Here is a 23,605-nt window from a genome sequence, read left to right as displayed (position 1 = left end):
GATCTTGAATTAGCAAGTTATCTGATGTCATTATTAAAATATGCAGTGCATTTCCAGCAGTGCGTTTACAGAATAGGAGAATGAAATATTTCTCATTTCTACAAAGCAAAGTCCAGGATAAGTTATTTGTCATATTGGAATACTTGTTTTGAAATCCTGCCTCTTTTCTCTTTTACAATTTAATCTTCTACCTAGAATAGAGTGGTGCAGTCTTCTGAACATCCTGTGAAAATTGTTTGACTGGTCTACAGAGCTCCAGCTGCAACTCCTCCGTTTCTAGGAATACTATATATCTAATTGGCACTATTAAATCATTACAGCACATAATAGATGCAACTTCTGTCTAAATCAACTGTGTTTTTAATAAAGAGAAGGGTTTTTAAATTAGCGTGGATACAGCATTCTTCATGTGTTTGTATGGGATGGGAAGGTTGTTGACTGTAATGGCTGATTCAGTTTAAATGAGGGAAAGTAGTGTTCTGTAAGTTTTGTTTTCTGGTTAAAACTTAAAGCTCTACTGACTTTTCAAATCCCAAACTGTGAAATCGAACAATTCAGCTGATTACTTTTAGGTCTGTCCAGTGTATGTACTGGCTTTGGTTTCTGTGACTTCTCCTGTCACAATCTTTAAGTTAAAATTGGTTTTCTTTTTACAGGAAAACATACACACGTCATACAAAGTATACAGTCTTAGAATCCTACGGTTTTCCTTGTTTATTGCGTAGAAATTAGAACTTTACGTAAGTCAGAGAGAGAGAGTTCTTAAAAGCTTTAAAAGTCTGTAAGGGTATTAAGAAATAAATCTTCATGTCTTTGCTAGGAAATAAGTAAGTAGTATTACTTCCATTTTATAGTGGAGAGAGACTGCTAGAAGAGTCGGTAGCCTATGGAATAGATATGGCCAAAATGCAAATGTTAGCCTGTTGTTCTATAGTCATTGCTTTTTTAATCCAGAAAGACTTTTTTATGCAATGTAAAGATCTTTCTGCTGCAGTAATTACTTCATTACATGTTGGTATTAGTCTTTGTCTTTCTCCTATTGGTTGTTCAAGATCCTATTCTTCAATATCTCTGATTTCTTTCCCTACATTGTCTTTCACTTGGTAGTATATAGTCAAGTCAGTTCTTTAACTTTTGTCTGATTTTCCCTTCCATTGCCACAGCAAAATATCTTCTCATGTAATTTTAATTTTAGTGGTACTTACTGCCAGATTTTCCAGGTGCTTAATTAATACTTGCAGTGCAGAGCTGGAATATAAAACACAAGGTATGGTCTTGAAGAATTAAAGTAGGATTAGGGTCAGGAAGAAGTGAATTACAACTCTTAGTTCTGACTTTATATGAATTTAAGTTAGCTACATCATTCTTTTGTCTGCTTCTGAGCTGAAAATATGGTAATAAGACCATTTACTCCTGGGAATGTTATGAAGATATCTATATTAATACCTATATCCCATTTTCATAGATCATAAGATTTGGAAGGAAAATAATAATTATTTGTCCAGACCTTCTGCACTGAGGCTGTAGAAATTCAAAGGTTAATTCTGGAAAAGAAAAACTTATTCCCACCACGCAACGATAAACTAGGTGTAACTTAAGGAAGGAGGGGCAGCAAGCAGATATAAAACTGGTGCAGGGGAGGAGAACGAGAACATAAAAGTGCTATCTGAGAGTTTCTTCTAAGCAAATCTCCTCACAGCAGTCTCCATTCTGTCAGGGTTACATTCGATTGCTGACTTTGACAGTTCACTATTGGCAGTAGGCTTCATAAATGTCTAAGCCAGCTGGATTGTTCTGTCTTCACATTTGCTTCCTACATCAATAGTGTACATTATTACGAGAGAGAGGGAGAGAAAGAAAAAAAGAAAGGAAGAGAGAAAGAAAGGAAGAGAGAAAGAAAGGAAGAGAGAAATCTAGTAGTTTCCGTTACAGGATTTAAGATAAAATAGACATCATTTAAAACAGAGAAAGCAGATAGAACGGATAATATAATCTCAATAATTAAAACCATAAATAAGGCTATAGTAGTCTTTTGTTTTGTTGTTGGAAAAAAAAAAGCTCACAACACATCCTTAACATCTTCAAGCTAGATTCAGAACTGTGATTTCAGCACCAAGGCCTAACAAACATTGCATGCAAAGTGCAGTAAATGCAGTATTCATAAATGTATATTCTCTTTGTGACTTCATGTCAGCAGGGTTCTGTAGACCCTCATTTGTATCAAATAAAGTTCAAATGATAAAGAATACGTGCCAGCCAGGGACGAGTATCACATTGAATTGTTCTTTGTGTATTGTAGCTGAAATGGGAAACGTGGCTGGCTTCCTGTTTGCCAAGAGTGAAAAACTGGTGTGCTTTCTGTAATTATTAGTAATAGTGTCAATTTAATAAATCATTTACTCATGAAAACAGGATTTGCATTCTATTTGCTGATAGCATGTGGAGGATAGTATTTGTTTTAAGAAGGTAAAATCTGGCAGTAATACAGTGTATACTATAAATCTCTATACCATACCTGCACTGTAATAATAAAGGCAAGTGCTGATAACTTCTTTTTACAGTACCTTCCTGCTCCATCATGAATGACACCCACAGCTGCTTGCTAGATTTTGTGCTATTACTTATCCATTCTGGGACAGGGCATTTAGAAATTCATATAACGTGCAGGTTCATGGTTATGACTGAGATTTCCATTGACTTCAGCGGAAATTGTGGTTGTGTAGTATACTGATGGACAAGAAAATCCAGATCAGAGATTTTGGGAGGATTATGAGGTGATGAGTTGTTTATGCTCAGCTCCTCCCAATCATGAGTGACAACGCGAGAGAAAGTGCAGAGGTGCTTGAGTAAAAATTTAACCAGTGAATGGTACCTGAGTTGCGAAAGGTGATATGCTGATAGCAAATGGGAATGACAGCCCATGAAGGGACTGGCTATAGAAGAAATGTAGTTATTGTTTAATGTGGTGAAATGGAAAAGGCAATGGGACGACTAGAAAGAAAAAGACCAGTATTATGCTAAGAAAGAAATGTTTATAACAGTGGATTACTACAAGTGGTACAATTGATTTTTGTCAAGGCTAGAGAAAGGATGTAATTACATGAGGAAGGTTGAGAGCCTAGAAGAGAGTTTTAGAAAGGTGAATGGATGGGACTAGGCTATTTCTTAAAGATATCACAGAGAAAGAATCAGACAGCTTGCCCAGAAAGGAGGTTCAAAAAAAGAGAACTGGGTTAAAAAAAAAGTTTGAGGCTGGGTGAAGAAGAGGATGATCATGTTGCATGTAATAATAGATGAAGTGGAACCGTTTTGGGAGGACAAGGATCTGCTGTGTTGTGTTGAATTTGAGTTGAAGGCTAAGCAATGCCATAGATGGGAGAGGTGATGGCTATGCCGTGGAGAGGGAAATCTGTCACTTATTAAGTGGTAGCTGACTTTGTGTTTGTGCATGAGATTGGCCAGGAGTAAATCAACTGCAGATCTTTTGGGAGTGAGGGAACCAAAATCAGAGTCTTAAAGACCTCTCACAGAAAGCTGGAATGGGACAAGGAGAATCATCAAAGCAACTGTCAGAGGAATGGCTGGAGAAATAGGAGAATAGGGAGGGTAGGATCCTAGGTGCCAAGGGAGGAAAAGATTTCAAGAGGGAAAGCATGACCAGCTGTGTTGCAGCTCTCATTACCCAGCAACTCTCCCTATCCTTTCCCTTTTCTCTCCCCATCCCTCTCTTTTTCCTCCCTTACACATTAAAACAACAATGGCAGAATCCTTATTACACATTCACCAGTGATCTGGGAAGCTCCACTGTCCATCCATCCATCCATCCTCATGTGAAGCAGAGGATTTGTCTGTTATCGTGCTAGTAGAAGTAAGGCGGCACTCTGGTTTGGGGTCAGGTTGTTTTCAAGAACTCTACTTAATTCCTACATTGTCTCTGGGTTTGGGATAGCACGTTTCTAAGGAGAATCTCCATTTGCACCCAAGGCTGAAGTCCTAGTTCGAAGCTGAAGGGCAAGCACTGGCAAATAATGGCATATTTTGCTGTAAGATATTCGTAAGACAACATTCATGTAGTATGTGGGCGCTTGCTTGCTTTAGTGGAGTTCTAGTAGAAACATTATTTATCCCATTTTACAAATAGAATAAATAGGATAAAAGAAATAAATTGACTTGCCAAAAAATCAAACAAGAAATCTGTGGCCAGCTCTTGGTCCCATACTTTTATGTATTCTGTTTTATTTCTTTGTAATTCAAAAGAAGTAAAAGCAATAAAAATAAATAAAAATGAAACAAAAACCAGCATGTCATCAGCAATTTCTTTGATAGAACTTGTGAAAGAGGCTGAGGCTTTCCTCCTTGGTATTACATTAAAAATGATTAAACTTTTCTTTTTTCTTAAATGGGAAAAATATTTAATTGTCATTTAAACTCGTTCATTAACATCCCATAGTTTTACTCACAATAATCCAAGAACATTTAATAGATCTTAAAATATTCATGACACACGGCGATCATTACTCTTGAGACCTTTGTACAAAGCAATGAAGTGTGTTAGACATATGGCAGAAACCTCTTCATTTCTTATCTTTTGCTATGATTATAGGAAAGAAAGAAAAATACTCCTTTTCTCCATTGCAACCTGCATGCCAGTGCTGTATCTTATTGTGAGCCAAAGCCATCTCATACACATGGTGATTCAAGAATATGGAGTTAATCGGGCTTGAATTAGCTCAGGATATATGAGTACAGTATTGGTAAATTGCTGTTTTGTACTTGAGTATAGTACAGTAATTGCAGTATAGTACTTCAGATAGCAAAAAGAGGAAAGAATTTATTTGTATATCCCATATGGCATTACAATCCAAACTGTATTGCAGGACAGACGCTAATGCCCACTTTTTTATTATTGGTATTGTCAAAAAGTGTTCATTGCTATGGCGTTAAGTATTTTTTAAAAAGCAATTGCTATGTCTTACATTTGGAATTATATCATAAATATGAGAAGTCCTTGTCATGGTACTGGCTGTATGTAGGTAGGATGAAAAATCTTATTATAATTATATTTCAGTGTGATTGTCTAAAGTCAAGTGTAACCTCAATGGATTATATCTAAAATTGTGATTACAGTATATGGCCATAATCCCCGGATCTGTTATGTTGAAATGACAGTATAATGAGTAGAAGTTAAAATGTCCTCTGCTTTCAAGTCGTCATGGTTGTCATTTGATTAAATAATAGTGCATTCTGTTTGATGTCTTGGCTTTATTATTCAGAAGCGCTTCAGTATATGTGTCCTACCTTTGTATTACGTGCTCCTGGCAACCAGGTATCCATATAGGTTCTTATTTACACACCTGCAACAGATACACTGTACATTTAGCTTGCATGTGTGCTGCTTGAATATGGAATTTTAATTATTCCCCTTAATTATGGTACATTCACCAAAAAGAGGGAAATCATTGGTCAGGTACAAAAAGAAACGGCTTAGTATTTGAAGGAATTTGATAATTTTGTTGTAGTTCGTAGCTTGGCAGGTGGTAATAATGCTATGCCAGCACTGTCAAAATATGAAAATTAAAGTGACGATGGGTTTTAATGAAATCCATTTGACAAATATAATTAAGGTGTTTTAATATGAAGCCCTGTAATAAAGACTACCGGTGGACTCCCTGAGGTCCTGACTAATTGTGTAGATTGCTTTTAAGCTTTGAATAGTTTTATTGGATAATGAACTGTTAAGAAGTGTTAGATCTTTCTTAAGCAGAATTTGGTTTGAAAAAGAAGAGGAGAGACAGGCCTGAGGTGTGGCATTTTAAACATAATTAGAAGAGAGATTTAAGTTAACATCTTTGATCTTGCTGTCAGTTTTTGATTAGAGCTGTAAACGCTTTAATCAAGTGCAGTGTAGTCATTACATTTCTAACTGTTTTTAAACTGCGAAATTACTGAGACACTGACATCAGTTTAACACTCCTTGAGAATTTCTAGCAAAGTTATGTTTGTAAACTGGGTGTTTGCATTAAAATGTCATACTGCAGTAATTTACCAATTTAATAGATCATGGCATAATTATATTTTGGTGCTCAAATAATCTGGAAATTCTTTATAAGATTAAACATAATGTCCTTTAGTTGAGGAGTGTGCCACTTTAGTTTTCATTTAAAAATAATTCTTAATACTGTTTTGTCAATTAAAATGGTGGACAAACTAATACTTATAATGGAAGTGACTATATAGCAAACTAAATGCAGTTTCTGAATTGCTTCCATGGGAATATAATCTTCTTCGTAGTAGATATGATGTTCTACCAATGTGGATTCCTTCACGCCCATTTTAGAAATGGGGAAATGGAGGAACAAACACTTACCTGATGTAAAGCAGTGGCAGAGCTCATTGTAAAACTATGGCCTCTCAATTCCCCCCCATCTTGCAGCATTGAAGACTGCTCAAAATTTTTTTTCAAAAAGATAAGTTTTTACTGGAGTCCTAAACAGTCTGGATGGCAATAAAATGTGAGACTGGTTCTGTGCGCAGGTCACTGAGGATGGTCAGCTGGACTGCACTTTCCCCTGGGTGGTATGGCATTCATTTTAAGTACAGAACCCAGCGGTCCAAGGTCCTTTTCCAAAACTGACCTTGCCCTCACTAGGATCTTGATCTTTGAGCATTACAGAGAATCCAGGTACTTGTCACTTTGTTATGTGACGTTAGCTGCTGTACTAGGCATACTGTTTTGCTATTATTTGCTATTGTGTTTGCTATTGCTGATCTTCTAAGTAGAAAGAAATATGTATTTAACTTGTTCTGCAGCATACAGAACATTCACAGAAATACATGTTAACACTGCCCTGCCAGGAAGGCCTATGAAATTGTTAATAACATCCTACAACAGACACCTGATGTCTTTAGCAGCATGTCCTGCACAGCAACATATCTGAGCAGAAGGGAGAGGAGATGTGATCCCAACGTAGGACGTCCTCTCAGAGGCTGTCCTGCTGCCAGGGCTCCATCATGGAGACTGCAGGTCACCTGCCTCTGAAGAGTGCAATTCAAGTAATGCAGAACAGAGAGAAGCTGGATCTCTTGTAGCCCTGACCCAAACCATTAAGGACTGTAAAGACCATAACTTGATCCTAAAATATGATACTACTCTGAGTACTGTGAAAGTGTATTAGGGGAAAGTCTTTTACTCCATCTCAGTAATTTCCAGAAGAAATATCCTCAGTCAACAAGTACAAAAGCAGAGATTTTTTTGCTTCTTTTATATAGTCCTGCAAGCTCAACCTGGCTTTTAAAATCAGTCTGGATTCTTTCCTTCTCATGTCCCTCCTGATCACCGTGATTTGCCAGGCCATCGCATATTTGTCCCTTCTGTTCCCTTGCTGTGGGTTTACTGAGATAGCAGTTTTCGCAGGATTACTGTGTGTGTAATCAAAGGCAACACTGCAGATGGAACTAACTAACACTTAGCTGATGTGTGTGAAAAAGGAACAGAATCCATAGCTACTTCAGTTTTGCAGGGAAAAATAAAAATATAAACAAAGGAAAAACTGCTTGAAAGCGTGTGTAAGTACAGAAAAAGAGCAAGAAGAGAGCCGTCCATGAGAAGTATACTGTGCAAGCAGCACAGAGATGGCTATGTTGATGTTTTGTCCTTTAGGTGCAGGTTTTAAAATTTTGTATTTTGCATGAATGCAGACTCTAAGTAGTGGTTTTAAATATCATTATGTATAAAAACATGAGTACAGACTCTAAATTTAATAAAATACACAAACTACTACACTTCAGTCACCAAACAAAAATACAGATAAGTGCGAAATGACAAATGTTTTTCCATAAAGAGGTGTTACTTTAGCTGCACTCACTGGTAAAGTTTATTTATTGAGACCAGTTATCATAACCACCGGTTCTATAGCATTGCTTTAATTGTACATTTCTTTCTGGTTCAGGTACTTTTATTTCCCGTTCTTTCTTAAGTGTCTTACCTTGTCTTTCCTTATAACAGCCCTGTGTGTAGAGTGATTAATCTTCTGCATTTTACATATATACAGCACAAAGACTAAATAGGTGTTTAATTTAACTGTAGGCCTCCCACTTAAGGGCTCAGCACTATGCACTGGTTGTGCCTCCCTGCATTCACATATAGCAACACTAGACTCTTACAGTAAGCATCTCAGTAAGGAGTATGAAGTTAGGCACTGTGAACACCTTCTTAGAGGTCCCTCTAAAAGCCAGACCAAAAGACAGGGGAGAGCTGGAGCTTGAACCACAGCCAGTCTAATAAACTGTGGACTGTACTTTCCCTCTGCCCCTCAGCCCTACTGTGCAAGTAGAGGCTTCAGGTCTCCAGAGCCCTGATGTAAGAAACATCCTTCTCTGTGGGCAAAACCACTATCATGACAAAACTGGTATGCTTTGGACATCACAGGGTTTTGTAGTTGTAAATTATCCGAGGAATAACCTAACGTTGTTCTGAAAGGGTTTTTTCCTCTCCAAATTGCCATCTTTTTGGAGAAATATTACATTTTCAAGGGAAACTGAAGCTTCATGAATAATTTTGAATTCATTTTGCCTCTTTTTATAGATCATCTTTTGAAAGATTTTTTTGTTTTTGGTAGAAACCTTGAACAATAACTTTACTCAGCAATCTCTTTATTATTTCTTTTAAACCTTGAGACTTTCAGCCTCCAACTTTGCAATACAATTCTTTTATATGGAGTTTAGGTTTTGCAAGAGTATTTGGTTGGTGGGAAAATGGGAACTACATTGAAAGGATGAGTTAATTAATGTTTCCTCAGCCTATGTAAAATATGCTGTTGTGTTAGAGTTTTGCCACGTTTGTAATTTATTCCTGTTAAACCTTTGTTTTATTGTCTCTTACTGATTTCTAGGCTTCTGTTTGCACTTACTGTCTCTAACAGGCATTTCATTTTATAAGGCAAAAAAATGGTTTCAGTTGTTTCCACTGTACCCAAAAAGGAGAATGGGATTTGCAAATGATAAATGGGGAAGTTGACTAGCTAACTAATAAAGATTTGTCTTAATCAAGTATGATTTGTCAGAACAGGAGCGCACTGGGGTCAGGGCACACGCAATGAATAATACAGCATTCACTGGAGAGAAGGACCAGGCAAAAGGCCTCATAAATATGCTGCGATTACCCATTGCTAATTCGTATTCAAAGAATGAGTTGTACTGAAGCCAGCTTCGAGGTTGCTGAGCTGTTCACCTGCTTTGTGGGCTTTCTGCCGTTTAAGAAAGTTTTTTTTTTTTTTTTTATCATATACTGTTTTCAGCATGCATTATTTTTTGCACAAATTGCTTACACTTTTCGGTCAATGATTTTAAGCAATACTTATTAGTCATCCTTTAGATTTGTTTTATTTTTCTGATCTCTGGATACTTTTATTTTTATTTTTTGTTGTTTAAATATGAATGTGAATACTACAGGAGATAGTTCCATTCACATATAAAATGAATTGCTGAACGAACAGTGCAAGAAAGGTTAACACCCCTTTATTTCCGTGGAAGTATTAAAGATCGAACAAGTAAAGAATTTTTGCTCACATTCTCAGCTTTTCCTGACTTTCTAATAGGTCTGTGGATTCAGGATATCTTGAATACTAGGGGCAAGATAACCTGGAATATTTGGGTATTGGGGGAAACCTGCACAAACAGAGATAGATCCAGAAACTGCGATAAGCAAAGAACCTTGTTCTTATTGTTTTGGCTACATAAATGGCTCCCAAAGAATCGATTAAAAAACGGCTGTTTCAGTACTGACAGAAATAACTAGCAGACTGTATTCTTAGTCTTTGCACTGTTTAAATGTCAGACGCTGCAGCTTTGCATAGTTAAGTTTGAAAAAGATCTCCTTCCCCACACTTCAATTTTAAAATATATTTCAAAATTTCAATATGTTTTCTCCTCTTTTAATAACCTAATGTGATTACGATTTCTATTGCTGGTTGGCCAATAGCTGTCTCATCTATTCTGTGTTAAACTCTGTGTCTTGAAGTGCATTAATTGCATTAAGAGTATATCAGCTACAGAGATAGGGTCAACAAGATTTTCAAGGCCTCAAGCTGCTGAATGGAGGAATCTTTAAGTTGCCAACTCTCTGCTTACCCATGTTTTAAGTCTTTGAGAGTACTGCAGGGTCCAAAGAAATTATTTACACTGGTTTGAGCTTACAGAAAACTCTTTAGATGGTGGATCATTTCTGATTAAATTATGACTATGAATTCAGCATGAGTTAGGTGAGCCAAAGATCACTGGTTCGTTGTCTTGTTGCTGTTTGGAATTATAGTTTTAATTAAGAGACGATTTGTGCGTCGAGTCTTAGAGGGTATGTTGCTGCAACTTGATTCAGGTGCAGTCAGGATTGCTGATACTTTCTAACTTCTCTCTATATACTTTCTAGAATACTCTCTAACTGCTAAATCAGTTTCAGAAAAGGTCAAGATTGGCTGTACTATAATGAAGCAGCATCTGTTCCTCGAACCACAGCTAAGAGCGAGCAGATACTTCCTTCCATCCTTCTGATTTTCCTGCTGCTTAAAGTAGTAGGAAAAAACGATACTGTGAGTTAGCTCCCAACTTCACTTCCGTAAGTGACTGAAATGGTGGTAGCAGGTTGTTTACTTATCTTAATGCACTAAGCAAAGATTTCTTTTGCCTTAGAACTTTTTCCAAGGAAGGGAAAAAAGAGAAAATTTGAAGGGAGGAATGTGGAGCAGAGGAGCATTGCAGAGCTGGTGGATGGCTAGAACAATGACTGGACTTCAATGTAGCGATGAGCGCTCGGTAGAATCAAAGTCTGCCACCTCCTGTGAATGTTGCTGTGAGGATGTTAGTAAGGGAGCTCAGATAGATGAATGATGGGAGAAGACTGAAAAAAATACGTCAGGTAGTGAGAAATGAGTAGTTTTATATCAGCACATTGATGTAAGTTTGGATTTTAGAAAACGAATGAAACCTTAGTAAAAGAAAAGGCTACTAAAGGTGAAGTTACTAGGTCTGTCACATACCATTTCTCCCTTCTTTTTCCTATTTTCTTTTCATTCGTCTGTCTTTTTTTTTTTTATCTTGGGAAGGATGGAGTAGGCCTGCATCATCAGAAGCATTGATTATAAATCGCTCCCAATTTTTTCTCAAGGCATGTGGCATCTTCCACAAATATTTTTTCATCTTTATTTTAACCAAAGCACGGAGCCTGAATTCAGATTCGGTTTTCCGACTTCTTTTCTTTTTTGTTTCCCTGACCTCAGCATTGAAGGACCCCTTTTGTCATTTGCTAATGAAAATAATTTCATGGACATCCATTACAGTTTATAGAAACCTTTTTCCTTTAGAAAATGTTTGTATTTTAGTTTTGTGGACATCTTGGACTTGGGAGGACTGGGAGGTATTTTGGCAGGGACGAGGGGAGGACAGGGCTTGTTCACAGCAAGACTAGGCAACTTCTTTTATACTTTCTTGTAACTGAACTTCTGAAAGCTCTGGAAGTGTTGGCTGTCTTCAGTGCCTGCTCGTGACTGACTGCCGGTATCCTTTCTAAAGCATGGCAACGAGATCCGCTAAAGAGGCCAACTAGTCCCTACAGCATGTAGTTAATTTTTTTTTACTATCCATTAAAATGACCATTTAACAACATGCAAACTAACTTCTCTGTTGCAGACTCTTGAGGTATTTGAGTAACTCTCACATTTCACTGTTCTGTTAATGCTCTACAAATAGTCTCTCCATAGACGTATAGCCTTTATATTATCCTTCATTTATCAATATTATCCTATACTTGTCATTTAATAACCTTAATGGTCTAAATCCCTCTATCTCTAATTATATTGGCTGTTCAACCTAAATATATATCAACTCTACACTTGCAAGTTTATAGGACTTTTACCTGTGTCTCTACACTTAAGGATGTGTCATCACTTTCTTTACTAACTCTCTGTTGTCAAGAGCATAAGCGTTTGATTCAACCCTGAATTCTTCTGACTCCTACAACATTCTCCCGCCTTGTAAATCTGCTTGCTGTCGCCTCTGAACAGCCAACATTTAAGACTTTCTAGCATATTTTTCTAGAAACTCCAGTTGATGATTTATCTCTCTCAGTCTACTAAAATCTAAACTTTTAACCCATCCAAAGTGAGATGGCTACGTTTTGAAAATACAGCCTTGTATTTTCAACCCCACCTTGAATCTGTTTACTGAGTTTCTGCTTGTGTCAGCATAGTTCCCTTCCAAAAATCTCCCATAAGCTTTTGCTACATCATCTAAGCACAAGATGTCTGTGGGCAAAAAGAATGCGGAAGTGCATTCCCAAAATGGTATTACTCGCTGGGCAAGGATGAGGATCTGAGAATGGAAATATTCTCCATTCTTATTCTGAGTCCTTCTCTCACAACAAATAGTGGGTTGCTGAGTTTTTTCCTGGTTCTGTAGAACAGCCACATCTGGATGCTCTAACTTGATCTCCTTTTCCCAGTGTGCATTAGACTGTCTTCTTCCCACCTCTGATTACATAGCTCAGATGCATGCATTGTACATAGGATAAGATTGGGAAAATCATACTTCCTGGCATCCTTTCCATGATTTGCTTGTCTTTAGCCCTATTTTCCTGTTTTCTTTTTACCATTTCAGGATATGTGTTGCCTTTTATGAAACATATGTGTGTATGTGTATATATATATATATATATATATATATATATATATATATATATATATGTAAGTATATTTGTTGTTGTTGTTGTTGTTGTTCAGTACACAGGGTACACTTTGAGAGGAAAAGCTCTATATAAGCCATGTCAGATTTTTTTATTTTTCATGTGGAAAAAAAAATGGAGACTCTCTCCTCAGAATTCATAAAATGCACATTTATTTATCCAAAAGCCTGCAGAGGGTCATTCCTGTCTCTTGAGTAAATATAGGCATCATTCTTAAAAAAAGAAGAAAGTATTATTGACTTGAATGATTAGAAAAAACAGTTTCAAAATCAGTTTAGCTGCTAAAGTAGATAAGTACTTAAATGGCCAGAAGCAAAAAAAAAAAGGAAAACAAAAACCGATCAAGCACAACTTATCTTACATCCTTAAAATGAGTGTGTAAGTATTAGAAACCAAACTTTGGCGAAGATCTACTAAATAATAATGATATATGTATGTAAATAAATACTATATTACAGGCAAATTTCAAAATAAGGCCATATTCAAGAGCATAAAGCAACACCAGAAGTGATCATTGTCTTTTGGGTGTATCTCAGTATAGAAGTTGAAAACCATGTGCCAATTTTTGCATAAATGGAGGAGTGGAGGAGCATCTTCATTCCTCCAATTATTTTCAGTTTTCAAATGAGAAATTTTATATTCTTCTTGTACAACAGGCTCTCATAAAGCCAGGCACCATTTGTGTAGGACCCGCAACATAGCATTATTACCACACTTTTCAGCAGTGAAGAGGCTGATTTCCCATACTCTGTTCAAGCAGCTTTGAGGCAGAATATATCTGGGGCTATGAAGTTTAGCATTCTAGTTCCTTTTAAGTCTGATGCTTGTAAATGAAGTCATTTACTTTTTGAGAATTTTCTTTTCTTTATTTCATCACCGCATAGTTTAAAAGTGAGATAATCTGTATCGTGAATATTCTTGCCTGTGTCAGTACATAGGTGATGATAATAATGTAAATGCTTCTGCTTCTTATAGTTCAGCTGTAATTTTAGAACATAATTTTATGTGACTCTTTGGGAATATCTGTTAGAAAAGGCAGCACTACACAGTCATTTGTAGGACTTGAGACTGCACTATAGTAGATGTTGTCCATGCATACCCCTAAAAGGACAGGATAAACCCGAAATAATTGACATTGTTAAGATTCCATAGAAATAGCACGGTTACTGGCAACATACAACACCCCTCATTTTGTGTATAGTCTTATTTCATGCATCTGCACTACATTATATCTTAGAAACATGACCTTTTGCCGTAACTGTTGTAACATCATCAGTGGTTTGCATTTTAAGTAGTCTGGAAAAATCTATACAGTACTGTTACACTAAAAACATGTATCTGCCACATAGATGAAGGTTGGAACAGGCAGGAAAACATCTGAGTCCTGGGGAACCTTGAGATGTGATAGCAAGCAGATAGCAATAATATCCAGCTTGTAATTAGCTGTGTTTTGGGCCGATGCTGCCTTTTTTTCCAGTCCTGGGCACCTTCGTTTACAAACCAAGCAGAGAGACATGTCTTCATATAGTTTATATGCCTGAACTTTTCCTTTGTTTATTAATACTTTTGTTTAGCCATCTTGACCTTCCAGCTGAAAATCAAGTTTTTACCATCATCAGTGAAATTTCCAAGAGTAGAACAAGGGTATGAAAAGGATCTGTGGATAAAGGTGTCAATTTATGTTTGCAAACTTATTGTGAGATTGTTACCTCTATTATGTCTCTTTGTTCAACTTATGTTGTTATTTGAGCCCTAAAAAGGCCAAAGATCATCAACCAAAGTGCATGTAGAGTAAAGCTGCTCCTGTAAAATTGATGATCCGTCCAATTATTTATCTATAGAGGCTGCTGGGAAGAAATGCAACTATCTCAGTTCTCAGACCCTTCTGCTAGTTTGAACTTCATGGCTGAAGGTTTAATCCCTAAGTGTCATATCAACAATTCATTCTGTGATATTCTGGCTGACATGCTCTCCTTCCTTATTTATTGATGTCTTCAGTCATCAACAATGAGAGGAAAATACACTATTCGTCAAAGTGACGGTGTTTTACCCTCACTTACAGTTGGTGCTGCTGTCACATTGATGGTTGGAAAATAAACTCAATCATTATAAAAAGCTAGGAGTGTGAACTTACCAGTGACAGGAAGAAGATGAAAAAAAAAAACCCTACAGTAACTTGCCTAAAATTGGTGTAATAAAAATAGGGCTGTTTCCTGTAAAGTTATTTTGAGCTTTGTTTGTGAAATACCAAACCGTTTTAGCAATTTACTTTACGTTTCTTCCTTTGAAGGCAAATCAACTCCTTGTACTCTTTTATGTCTGTACACAAACATGTGCAGTTTTTAGAAATAAATATTTTTCATTATTCCACCTCGCGTTACGTGGTTAGTAATTTGCAGATTTTTTTCCCTCTATTTTTAAGGATTTTGAGGTTGGTTTTTTTCTCCCCAAATTACATTAAGTGCATATATCTCTTTGCGTATTCCAGTATTATAAGTGCTTTGATGAAAAATAAGCTTAGTATAGTTTCATCCAGTAAGTCTTTTAACATGTGAACATACACAAAGCTCTGTCTCGAATCACTTTTAGTCTACCATTTGTACTGCACCTTACAGCTTTTTAAACTCAGTAACCACATATCTTACCACATTTCACCTTTGGGAGGCATTGTATATACAGCTAAAAGTAAAGAGCAGCAAGCCAAGAGGGACAAGATAGCATAATGAGGATGTCAATTTGTGGTCAGATATCTGAGAAAATATTTATCTTACTTGTACTGTACTTGGCAACAGATAGAGAAATATATATGTAATGAATTTCCTTAGACCTTATCTGGCAGAATGTATACCTTATGTTAAATGAATTTAGGGAAAAAAAAAATTGCTTGTCTCAAATTTTAAAAGTTTGATGTGAATCTGATTTGGATTATATCCTAAAAATGAATCACTTCTATTAAAAAGAAATAGTCATGTTTGGGCTAGTAATATATTGGTAATTTTTTACTGATTTATTTGCTTGCAGTTATTTAAATAATAACATTTCAAGATCCTATTCATTCACCAGAATGAAAACAAGGCATTACTTCTGTTTTTTCTGTGAAAAAACAATCACATTTTTTATAGTTTGCTCTGGTTTTCGTACATTTCTCTGGCAATCTAGCTAAGTAGCCTAACAGTGCACAGAAATGCCTGGTTGTCTCACACTAGCTGTGTGTCCTGCGGTAAGCCACAGCTGCTTCAGCTGCCTGCGTCTGATTCCCTGTCTGTAAAATGGGAAAGTTATAACTTATTTTTCTCCCTCAGGAAATATGGGGAGGATTGCTTAATGTTTCTATAGAGCTTTGAAGATGAAAATCTCTTCTCTATGTTTGCTGCCATTATTTCAGTTTAAGAGGAGCATCTGACTAAAGGCGTTTAAAGAGGAAAGTTTTGGCATCTTGTGTTCTTTGTACCATGTCTTGAGGCCTGGATTCCTCTCTCCGTTATAATTTTGCAATCTTTGGTTCCGTGTAAGCTATAGAAGCAAGCAACCAGTATACAAACAAAAGGCGATGCCAATAGATTAGTGTATATGTATATAATTAAATACATCAGGAGATCCATTACGGTGCACCTCCAAGCTTGCCAGAAGTAGCGAATGGTGGAGCAAAATAGACTCCGGTTAACTGCCTTTGCCTGAGATGGCTGGGTTATTTTAAACATCAATAATTAAAGCTGAGAAGCACAGAGAAATATTTTCCTCTAATAAGACTTTTCAGTGTCTTCAGAAGTGTAAGTATTACTAGTGTTTTAGTGAAAGCTTCCTGGCTTCCTTTCTAAGACAAGGAGTGGGCTTAAATAGTGTATGGGAAGTATTCACACCCAGCACTTAGAGCAAGTTTGAAAGACTTCTTGCCTTTGTTTCATAGACCAAAGGTTAGCATCAGTTCCCAGGGTCTAGGCAACTTCAGTGGATTGCAAGAGGACAGCCTCTGGTTTGACTGCTACTTCTTCGGTTTTATGTTGCTTGGCAGACTTAAAATTTAGTATAATGATGTCTTCCTCCTTGCAGTTAGGAGGAGTGATTAGGCTATTATGTGTATTAAATGCAGTTGTTCTTTAGCTGTGTTACAATCTAACCTGGCATTTTGAGGCCTTACAGTCGCAAGCTATATTTTTCATGATTTACATTTTGATTTTTTAATGCAGAACAGATTGGACAGGAGATGCTGGAAAACCTCAGCCATGACAGAGAGAAGATCCAGCGTGCTCGGGAAAGGGTAAGTTTGATAATAAATAATTGCTGGTCTAGGATTTTATTTGCTTTGGGCAAGTTTGCCCTGCATGCAGAAATTATCCAGCATATTGATTAGAGTTTTAAATAAATCGGCTGTTGTCATGATTGCCATCTGCAGTGATGCAGTTAAAGAGTGTCTCATATGGGCCCAATCCTGCAGAGCTTCTCTCACAGCTAGTCATACTGAAGTCAACAAACCCACTGTTGGAAGCAAGCTCTCTGTTCCCAGTGTCACAGCCAAATCTGCTTTTTGCCCTTTGAAGGATTTTCTATAGTGTCTGTTGCAATAACTTCTTGGACTTTCCATAAAACAAAGTTCAATGCTGTAATTTAACTTTAAATAATTGATCAACCCCACTCTTCGTAGCTGCAAAGAAAATTAGCTGCTAATAATTGCCTCCTTAGGATGTATGCCATGGTTTGGAATGAGAAAAATTCAGGAAGAAAAAAATAGTATCAAGTGATAGCTTTGGTCTTGCTGTTTTTAAAGGCAATGTTGAAACTCCCACTAGCTTAATGGAAGGAAGTTTGGGGCTGAAGTTATAAAAATATGCATGTTAAATCCAATGTATAATTTATGGCTTTAAATATGCGTGGATTACCTGAGTCAGGAAAAACCTGGGGACAGTGTGGGGCATGGTCAGATAACGGCATTCCAGAACATTGGAGGGGTGCATGTGTGGCACCATCCTTCCCAGACAGTTCAGAACGGGGATTCTTGTCCTTAGGACGAGTCTGTAACATTAGGAAGCAGTATTAATCTCATGCACGGAAACAGCTTTCTCTGCTGCTGAGATATTAAGTTGCCACCTTTTTTCAGTTTTCTTGCTTCTTAAATGAAGTGGTTATCCCCTCCCCTTGTAAATGTCTCTGAGATCTACCTGTGAAAATTTTTATTTTTATAAAAAATAATGAGAAATTCATTATTAGGAAAAAAATATTTAACTTGCTAGCCATCATCACTGCCCTATTTTACAGGTTGGATAACAGCTTTCTCTACACAAAGCAAGGCAATCAAGGACTTTTTTGACCACAGAAATGTGCAAGACTGCTGGCTGTCCCATGTCCCACACTGTGAAGTGTAGAGTTTCTTGCTATTATTTCCGTCTCTCCTGAAGTTTGTTTTGATGACAAAAGGAGAGTAGGAAAGGAGTTGTGGATAAAGATAAGAGCAGGATCTGGAGGAAAGAAAGGAAGCTACAGCATAGTGAGACAACAGTCTTGAGAGTAAGATCTGCTTGGGGAGCCTTCTACTGCTCAGTTGTCCACAACTAACCAAAAGGAGCAGAGGTTTCAAGACAGCGTCCACAAAATACATCTCTGTGCTGAAACCATTTGGGAGTTTGAGCCTCCAAACACTTCCAGCAAACCAGAGGAGAAGTTCTTTAATCATGTTCACTCTACTGGAGTGAGGAGCTTTCCTATTTTATGGGTAAAGCCACCATTTCTTTCTGTGTGGAATAACAAGTGGTAGTTTTTTATGCTGCTGCTCTATGAATGCAGGCAAGATACGGTATCTATGTAATTTTTGCTTCATGTTGCCTCCATGGAGATCTTCTTTACTCTACAGAACTTAATCAAGATGCCCTGTAGCCCATCCCTCCCACTCATACAACTTCTCTGCACTTTGGTCTAAGAGATTTGCCTCTTCCGTTCTGATTTCTGCTCACAGGATTTCAGGAAGGTCTTACCAATGCTACTAACTGCCTAGAACCAGGAGTGACTCTATCTGTGATATTTTCTCCAGGACACACTGAACAGATACTTTATTTAGTGTCCAGTTTTGCCAAAGCTAAATCATCTTACAGACTTGTAGTTGACCACTACCACTTAAAAAAACCCTCCTATTTCTGTCTCAGGAAGTTTCTCTGTCTGAATTTCTTTGACTGGTAAAGCCTCATATGACAGCTTTAATGAGGCATTTTCTGTCAGAAGATCTGATCTATACCAGTTGCTTTCTCACATCCTGGCATTAGCTGCTTTAAATCATTAAATATAGCTAAATCATTAAATATAGCTAAGGGATGTGAGTAAGTGTTATTCAGGCAACTTTACAAGTGTCTGTTTCATTTGCCCCCCCACCCCCACCATCACATCCCTAATGACTGCTAAGTCTGAGATGCTTTTCTGTTTCTATCTGGTCGAGTAAACCCCAGGCAACGGAGGTGAATAACTTGTATTCCTTTCTGCCAAAATCCTCAGGAAAGTTTGAGAAAGAGGAGTATAGTTCTGATGACTCTGTCAGCCTACAGTTCTTAGTATAACCTTTCCTTTTTCTGTGCCTTCTACCTGCACAGTCAATTTTTTCTATGGCAAGACCTTTAAGCTACAAGGAGCAGTATTAAAAATAAGTGTTTTCTAGGGAAATGTATCCAATACAATTCATAGAAAGACCTCTTGTCGTAAGTGGAAGGTCTCAAATTCCAAGTTTTTACCTTGTGCCACTTAAGATTTTATGTTTGGAAGATTCAGAAAAGTTCTTCATTGGAGCTACGTGAGTGGACCTGTCCAAGCTGTACGTGGACCCGTGCAAGCTCACATGTACAGTCAGAGATGACCTTGGATAACTTTTTTTTTTTAAAGCCCAGGACTGAGGTGTTCCATCAGCACATTGTGTCTGTACACTTAATACGTGGAGGCATTGTGTTACCAACCAGGGAACAAACTTTTAGAAGTTCTATCTTGTGAAAATTAGAGAGATTTTCTTATGAGGTAAATTTACTTGAATTAGGTGTCTGTGTAGTTTTGTTAAATGTTAAATATGGTTTTTCCTGTCTGCAGAGTAAAATGTGAAAGAAGAAAAATGCAAGACATAACCAGTAGTATTTGGAATGAATGTAAGGAGATGTGTAGTGCAATTTACATGGGTGGTAACATCCATGAACAGGAATTCCTAACTATTAAAAAAAAAATCAGAAGGGGTAGAGGCTTTGCTACAAGAATCAGATAGGTTAACTAGATTATACAGGATTCTAAAAGAGGCAACGTTTTTGAGTAAAACCTTAAATTAAAATGTGAGGCGGACAAGATGTCAGCATCAGCTTCTTTTCCATCTTTCTTCCTTTCTCAATATTGCTTTTTGAAAAATAGCTTTTTTGCAAACTGTGTAGATTTGTCTTTGGTAATGTCAAAGCATCTTCCAAAAGGTTTTCACAACAGCATTTCTGTGAAATGAGTGCCAAGGAGTCTACCATTTAATAGGTTAGCATGCCACGAACTCTTCAGCTTATTATTGCAGAGCTGTGGTATTGGTAAAGAAATGATAGATGAGCTTTCACTAAATATTTAATTTTTAAATAAAACCAAACTTGCAATCTGAAAATTTTAGTTGTTTTTCTGCCAGTGCAGAAAGAAAAGGTTAGGGTTTTTTAGCACTCTCTGGAGTTGCAGCAGGATATTTTCCAAGTTTGTGTGTATGTGTTTGTTTTTTTAACCTTTCTTTTGGCCCCCCCCCCTTTTTTTACCATAGAAATATCAGATCTTCTTGCTTAGAGGACTTCGTGAATCCTTAAGGTGCAACTTCCCATTCCTAACTATCAGTACTGATTCTAGCTGTCAGGTAGAATCCTGCAGCAACAAGAGGAAAGTTAGGATCAAACATACAATGGTAAAAAGGAGAGAGCTACTTTTCTGTGAAAAGGGAGGAGAAGCCTCAAGTGTTAAATGCATCTTTATGAATAATAAAAGACCAATGTAAAGCATGCATTTTTACTTCAGATTCCCTTCTAGCATGAATAAGAACTTGATTTATTAATGAGCCTTTTAAAAATTATTATTATGACACTTTTTTTTTCTGTTACTTGTGTCAAACTGGGCTAAACTGCTTTTCTGGAGCTTGAATTGCCTAGATGAACCAGGAGAAAAACAGAATGGCCCTCCCCGGCATGCAGTGCTCATCTTTATCCCATCCTGGTACATAATTGTAGAGGTCTGAGAGTCAGTGCAAACCTTTCCACTGAATACGGACGGTATTGCTAAAAGCAAGTCTTTCTGGTGTCATTCAGTCGCAGCTTCTACTTGGTATCTCCTTAGCAGTGTTTACATTAAACGCTGTTATACTAATACATAATTTTTACATGAACAAAAAGGAAACTTATGCCTAAAGCTTGTATGCCACTGATTGCAACTACTGATTTCAGTAATAAGCATTAAATTTGGTAGGAAATATTTACACTATCAGGCTCCAAAATAGAAACTGTTTTTAATATTGCTGCTATACATACATTCAAGATATAATAGTGATTTGTTATGGTGAAGGTGATTTGTTATTGGAAGATATCCACTTTTCTGGGCAGTGTTAGTGTTTTGATGGATTTATAACACAGGATGCATTTTATCTTCTACAACAAAGTTTCTTTAGTAAGAAGTAAATGAGTCAGATAATCCTTTCAATCTGAGTTGATAATGAAGCGGTAAATATTCAACTTTCATAAGGAAAAGAATGTTTATATTTATGTATGTGTAGCTGTGTTTCTGGGCATATTAGAAACAGTGATCCTTGCTGTTTTATTACTGGCAATTATTTACAGATTTTGGCGTCCCACTGGTTCCAGGAGCTTTAGAATGTCGAGAGATGTCTCTCCTTTAGCTATCAGCAGCAAAAGAGGCAATAGGAGAGTAATTCTGTTGTTCCTATATACTGTAATTCATTTTTTCTAGACTTCCTTTAGTAGGAGACTAATAAACATAAAAAGAAAAGGGAGGGTTTATTCCTTTTTAAAGAACAACAGAAATAATTTATTCTTTTCAAATATGAATTTAATTTTCTTCAAAACTTGGCTTAGTTTTCTCAATTTCTTTTTTTTATTCAATTGGGCATTTACCTATTTTGCAAGATTTTTTAGCGAGCTCTGGAATAAGTCATCTAATTAAGTTTACCTGTACATGCACATTTTCTGTGTCCTATTGAACTTCTTAAAATGCTGTTTCCGGTCAGTGAGGAACTGAGATAATCCTTACAAGCAAAAATATGTATTATACAGATGTACCTTAAGTACATACTATGTACATATTCTTATAGTTTACATAGTCAGTGTTTGTAAAGTATTTCAATGCCATTTCAATGATGGCTGCTCCAAGGTCAGTACAGGTCTCATTTGTAAGAGACGGTATGGGCATATTTCTTTTACACAGATAAGTAAAATGACATTGTTCCATTGTACTGTTTTTTCTTTTAAAAACAGTGAAAGAAAGATACATTTGTTTCTCTTTGGGTAAAGCATCAGGCACAGAGCACAGGACTGTACCTTCAATCCCTTGGTGCACTCACTAAAGTTCAGAAGCCATATACATGCACACATCAGTGGGAATTACAGATAGCAATCTATATAGCTTCTACCTTCAACACTTTATCTGTAAAGCTTTTGCTTTCTGTCCTGGTTCATCTTTGTTGCCTCAATGTCTTGTCTTCCATAGGTTTCATCTTTATATAAATGAAAACCAGACAAAGCAATTTTGCATATCAGAGTTCAGTGGGTTTCTTACATGTAAATTTGTTGTAGGCTAAAACAGAGGTTGATTGAATCAAATGACAGTAGAAGTATCCATTCTTGTACAGAATGGAGTACGTGTGCCTTTTGATTTTAATAGGGCTCTTTTCTCCTCAGCTTAGAGAAACAGATGCAAACCTAGGGAAGAGCTCCAGGATCTTGACAGGAATGTTGCGAAGGTAAGGCCAAGGTAGGGACACTTCTCTCTTTCCTTTTTTCTCTCTCCCTCTCTACCTTTCTTTTTAGTTTTAATTCAACCTCAGCCTTTTACTGACTTGCCTGACTTTTTTTTACACCAGCTGCTGTATAGAATTTCTTCAAATGAATGCTGATAATAAAGTAGGCATGGTTAGATAGAAGGTTTTATCACAGCTAAAGAAAACATTTTCTGTAGCCTGAGGGATTACCCCTTGCTCAATCATTTGTCATTTTGGTTTCTTTTTATTTGTTTTCTTTTTCATTCTGTTCTAAAATTAGGCTTTTCAATGATGATAGTGATTCTTGAGTGTTTTCAGGGCTTCAGTGTTTTCAGCTTTTTTTACATGTTAATTTTTATGAGAGAGAGTTTGTAAATGTGTTGGAACAGTGTAAATTTACACACAGAAAGAGTTAAAATGATCCATTCTGTTTGAACAGACTAGGAAGACACACTGTCAAACCTTGTGTTTTTAGCATATTTCTTCCAAGTTTTTAATGTTATGAAAATTGTCCCCAAGTTAGATGATGTGGGAATGAAAAATTTGCAGTTTTCTAAAAGTCTATCTGAGATTGCAGGGAGGGTTATCCAGTGATTACAAGCCACCTTGAATTTACATCATTGCTCTTCCAGACAGCCTTTTTGAATTAGTGACATCTCTGGATATGTATACTCTTTACTTAATAAAGCAGCACCCAAGTGTCTCTCTGATGTCCATGTTTCTGTGCTCTTATTCAACTTCCTAAAGAGGAAAAGCATCACTCTGATCAGTTGTATTGGATGCTATGAAACACATTTTTAAGGGACCTTGTAGAATCCTTGGAAGAATTCAGTATGAAATTACCTTTCCCAGGGTTTTTACATTGCATGTGTTTGCTTGATGCAATTTACTTAAAAAAAAAAAAAAAAGAAAAA

General features: G+C 36.8%; 1 protein-coding gene across 6 annotated transcripts in view; it reads left to right on the top strand.

Annotated features, from left to right (window-relative positions):
- VTI1A (vesicle transport through interaction with t-SNAREs 1A) overlaps positions 1–23,605 on the top strand; it is a 286,215-nt gene that overhangs the window by 153,788 nt on the left and 108,822 nt on the right. For 4 of the 6 annotated variants that reach the window (XM_068949618.1, XM_068949619.1, XM_068949621.1 and 1 more), the window contains 2 exons: positions 16,918–16,988; positions 22,612–22,673. In XM_068949618.1, the coding sequence (XP_068805719.1) occupies positions 16,918–16,988; positions 22,612–22,673 (133 nt within the window). Of the gene's footprint in view, positions 1–16,917; positions 16,989–22,611; positions 22,685–23,605 lie in introns of all 6 variants that reach the window. The other 2 variants (XM_068949623.1, XM_068949622.1) reach the window with 1 other exon arrangement.

This window comes from Struthio camelus, chromosome 7 (assembly GCF_040807025.1).
Source record: "Struthio camelus isolate bStrCam1 chromosome 7, bStrCam1.hap1, whole genome shotgun sequence".
NCBI classification, from domain to species: Eukaryota; Metazoa; Chordata; class Aves; order Struthioniformes; family Struthionidae; genus Struthio; species Struthio camelus.
This window is presented reverse-complemented; position numbering and strand designations above follow the sequence as displayed.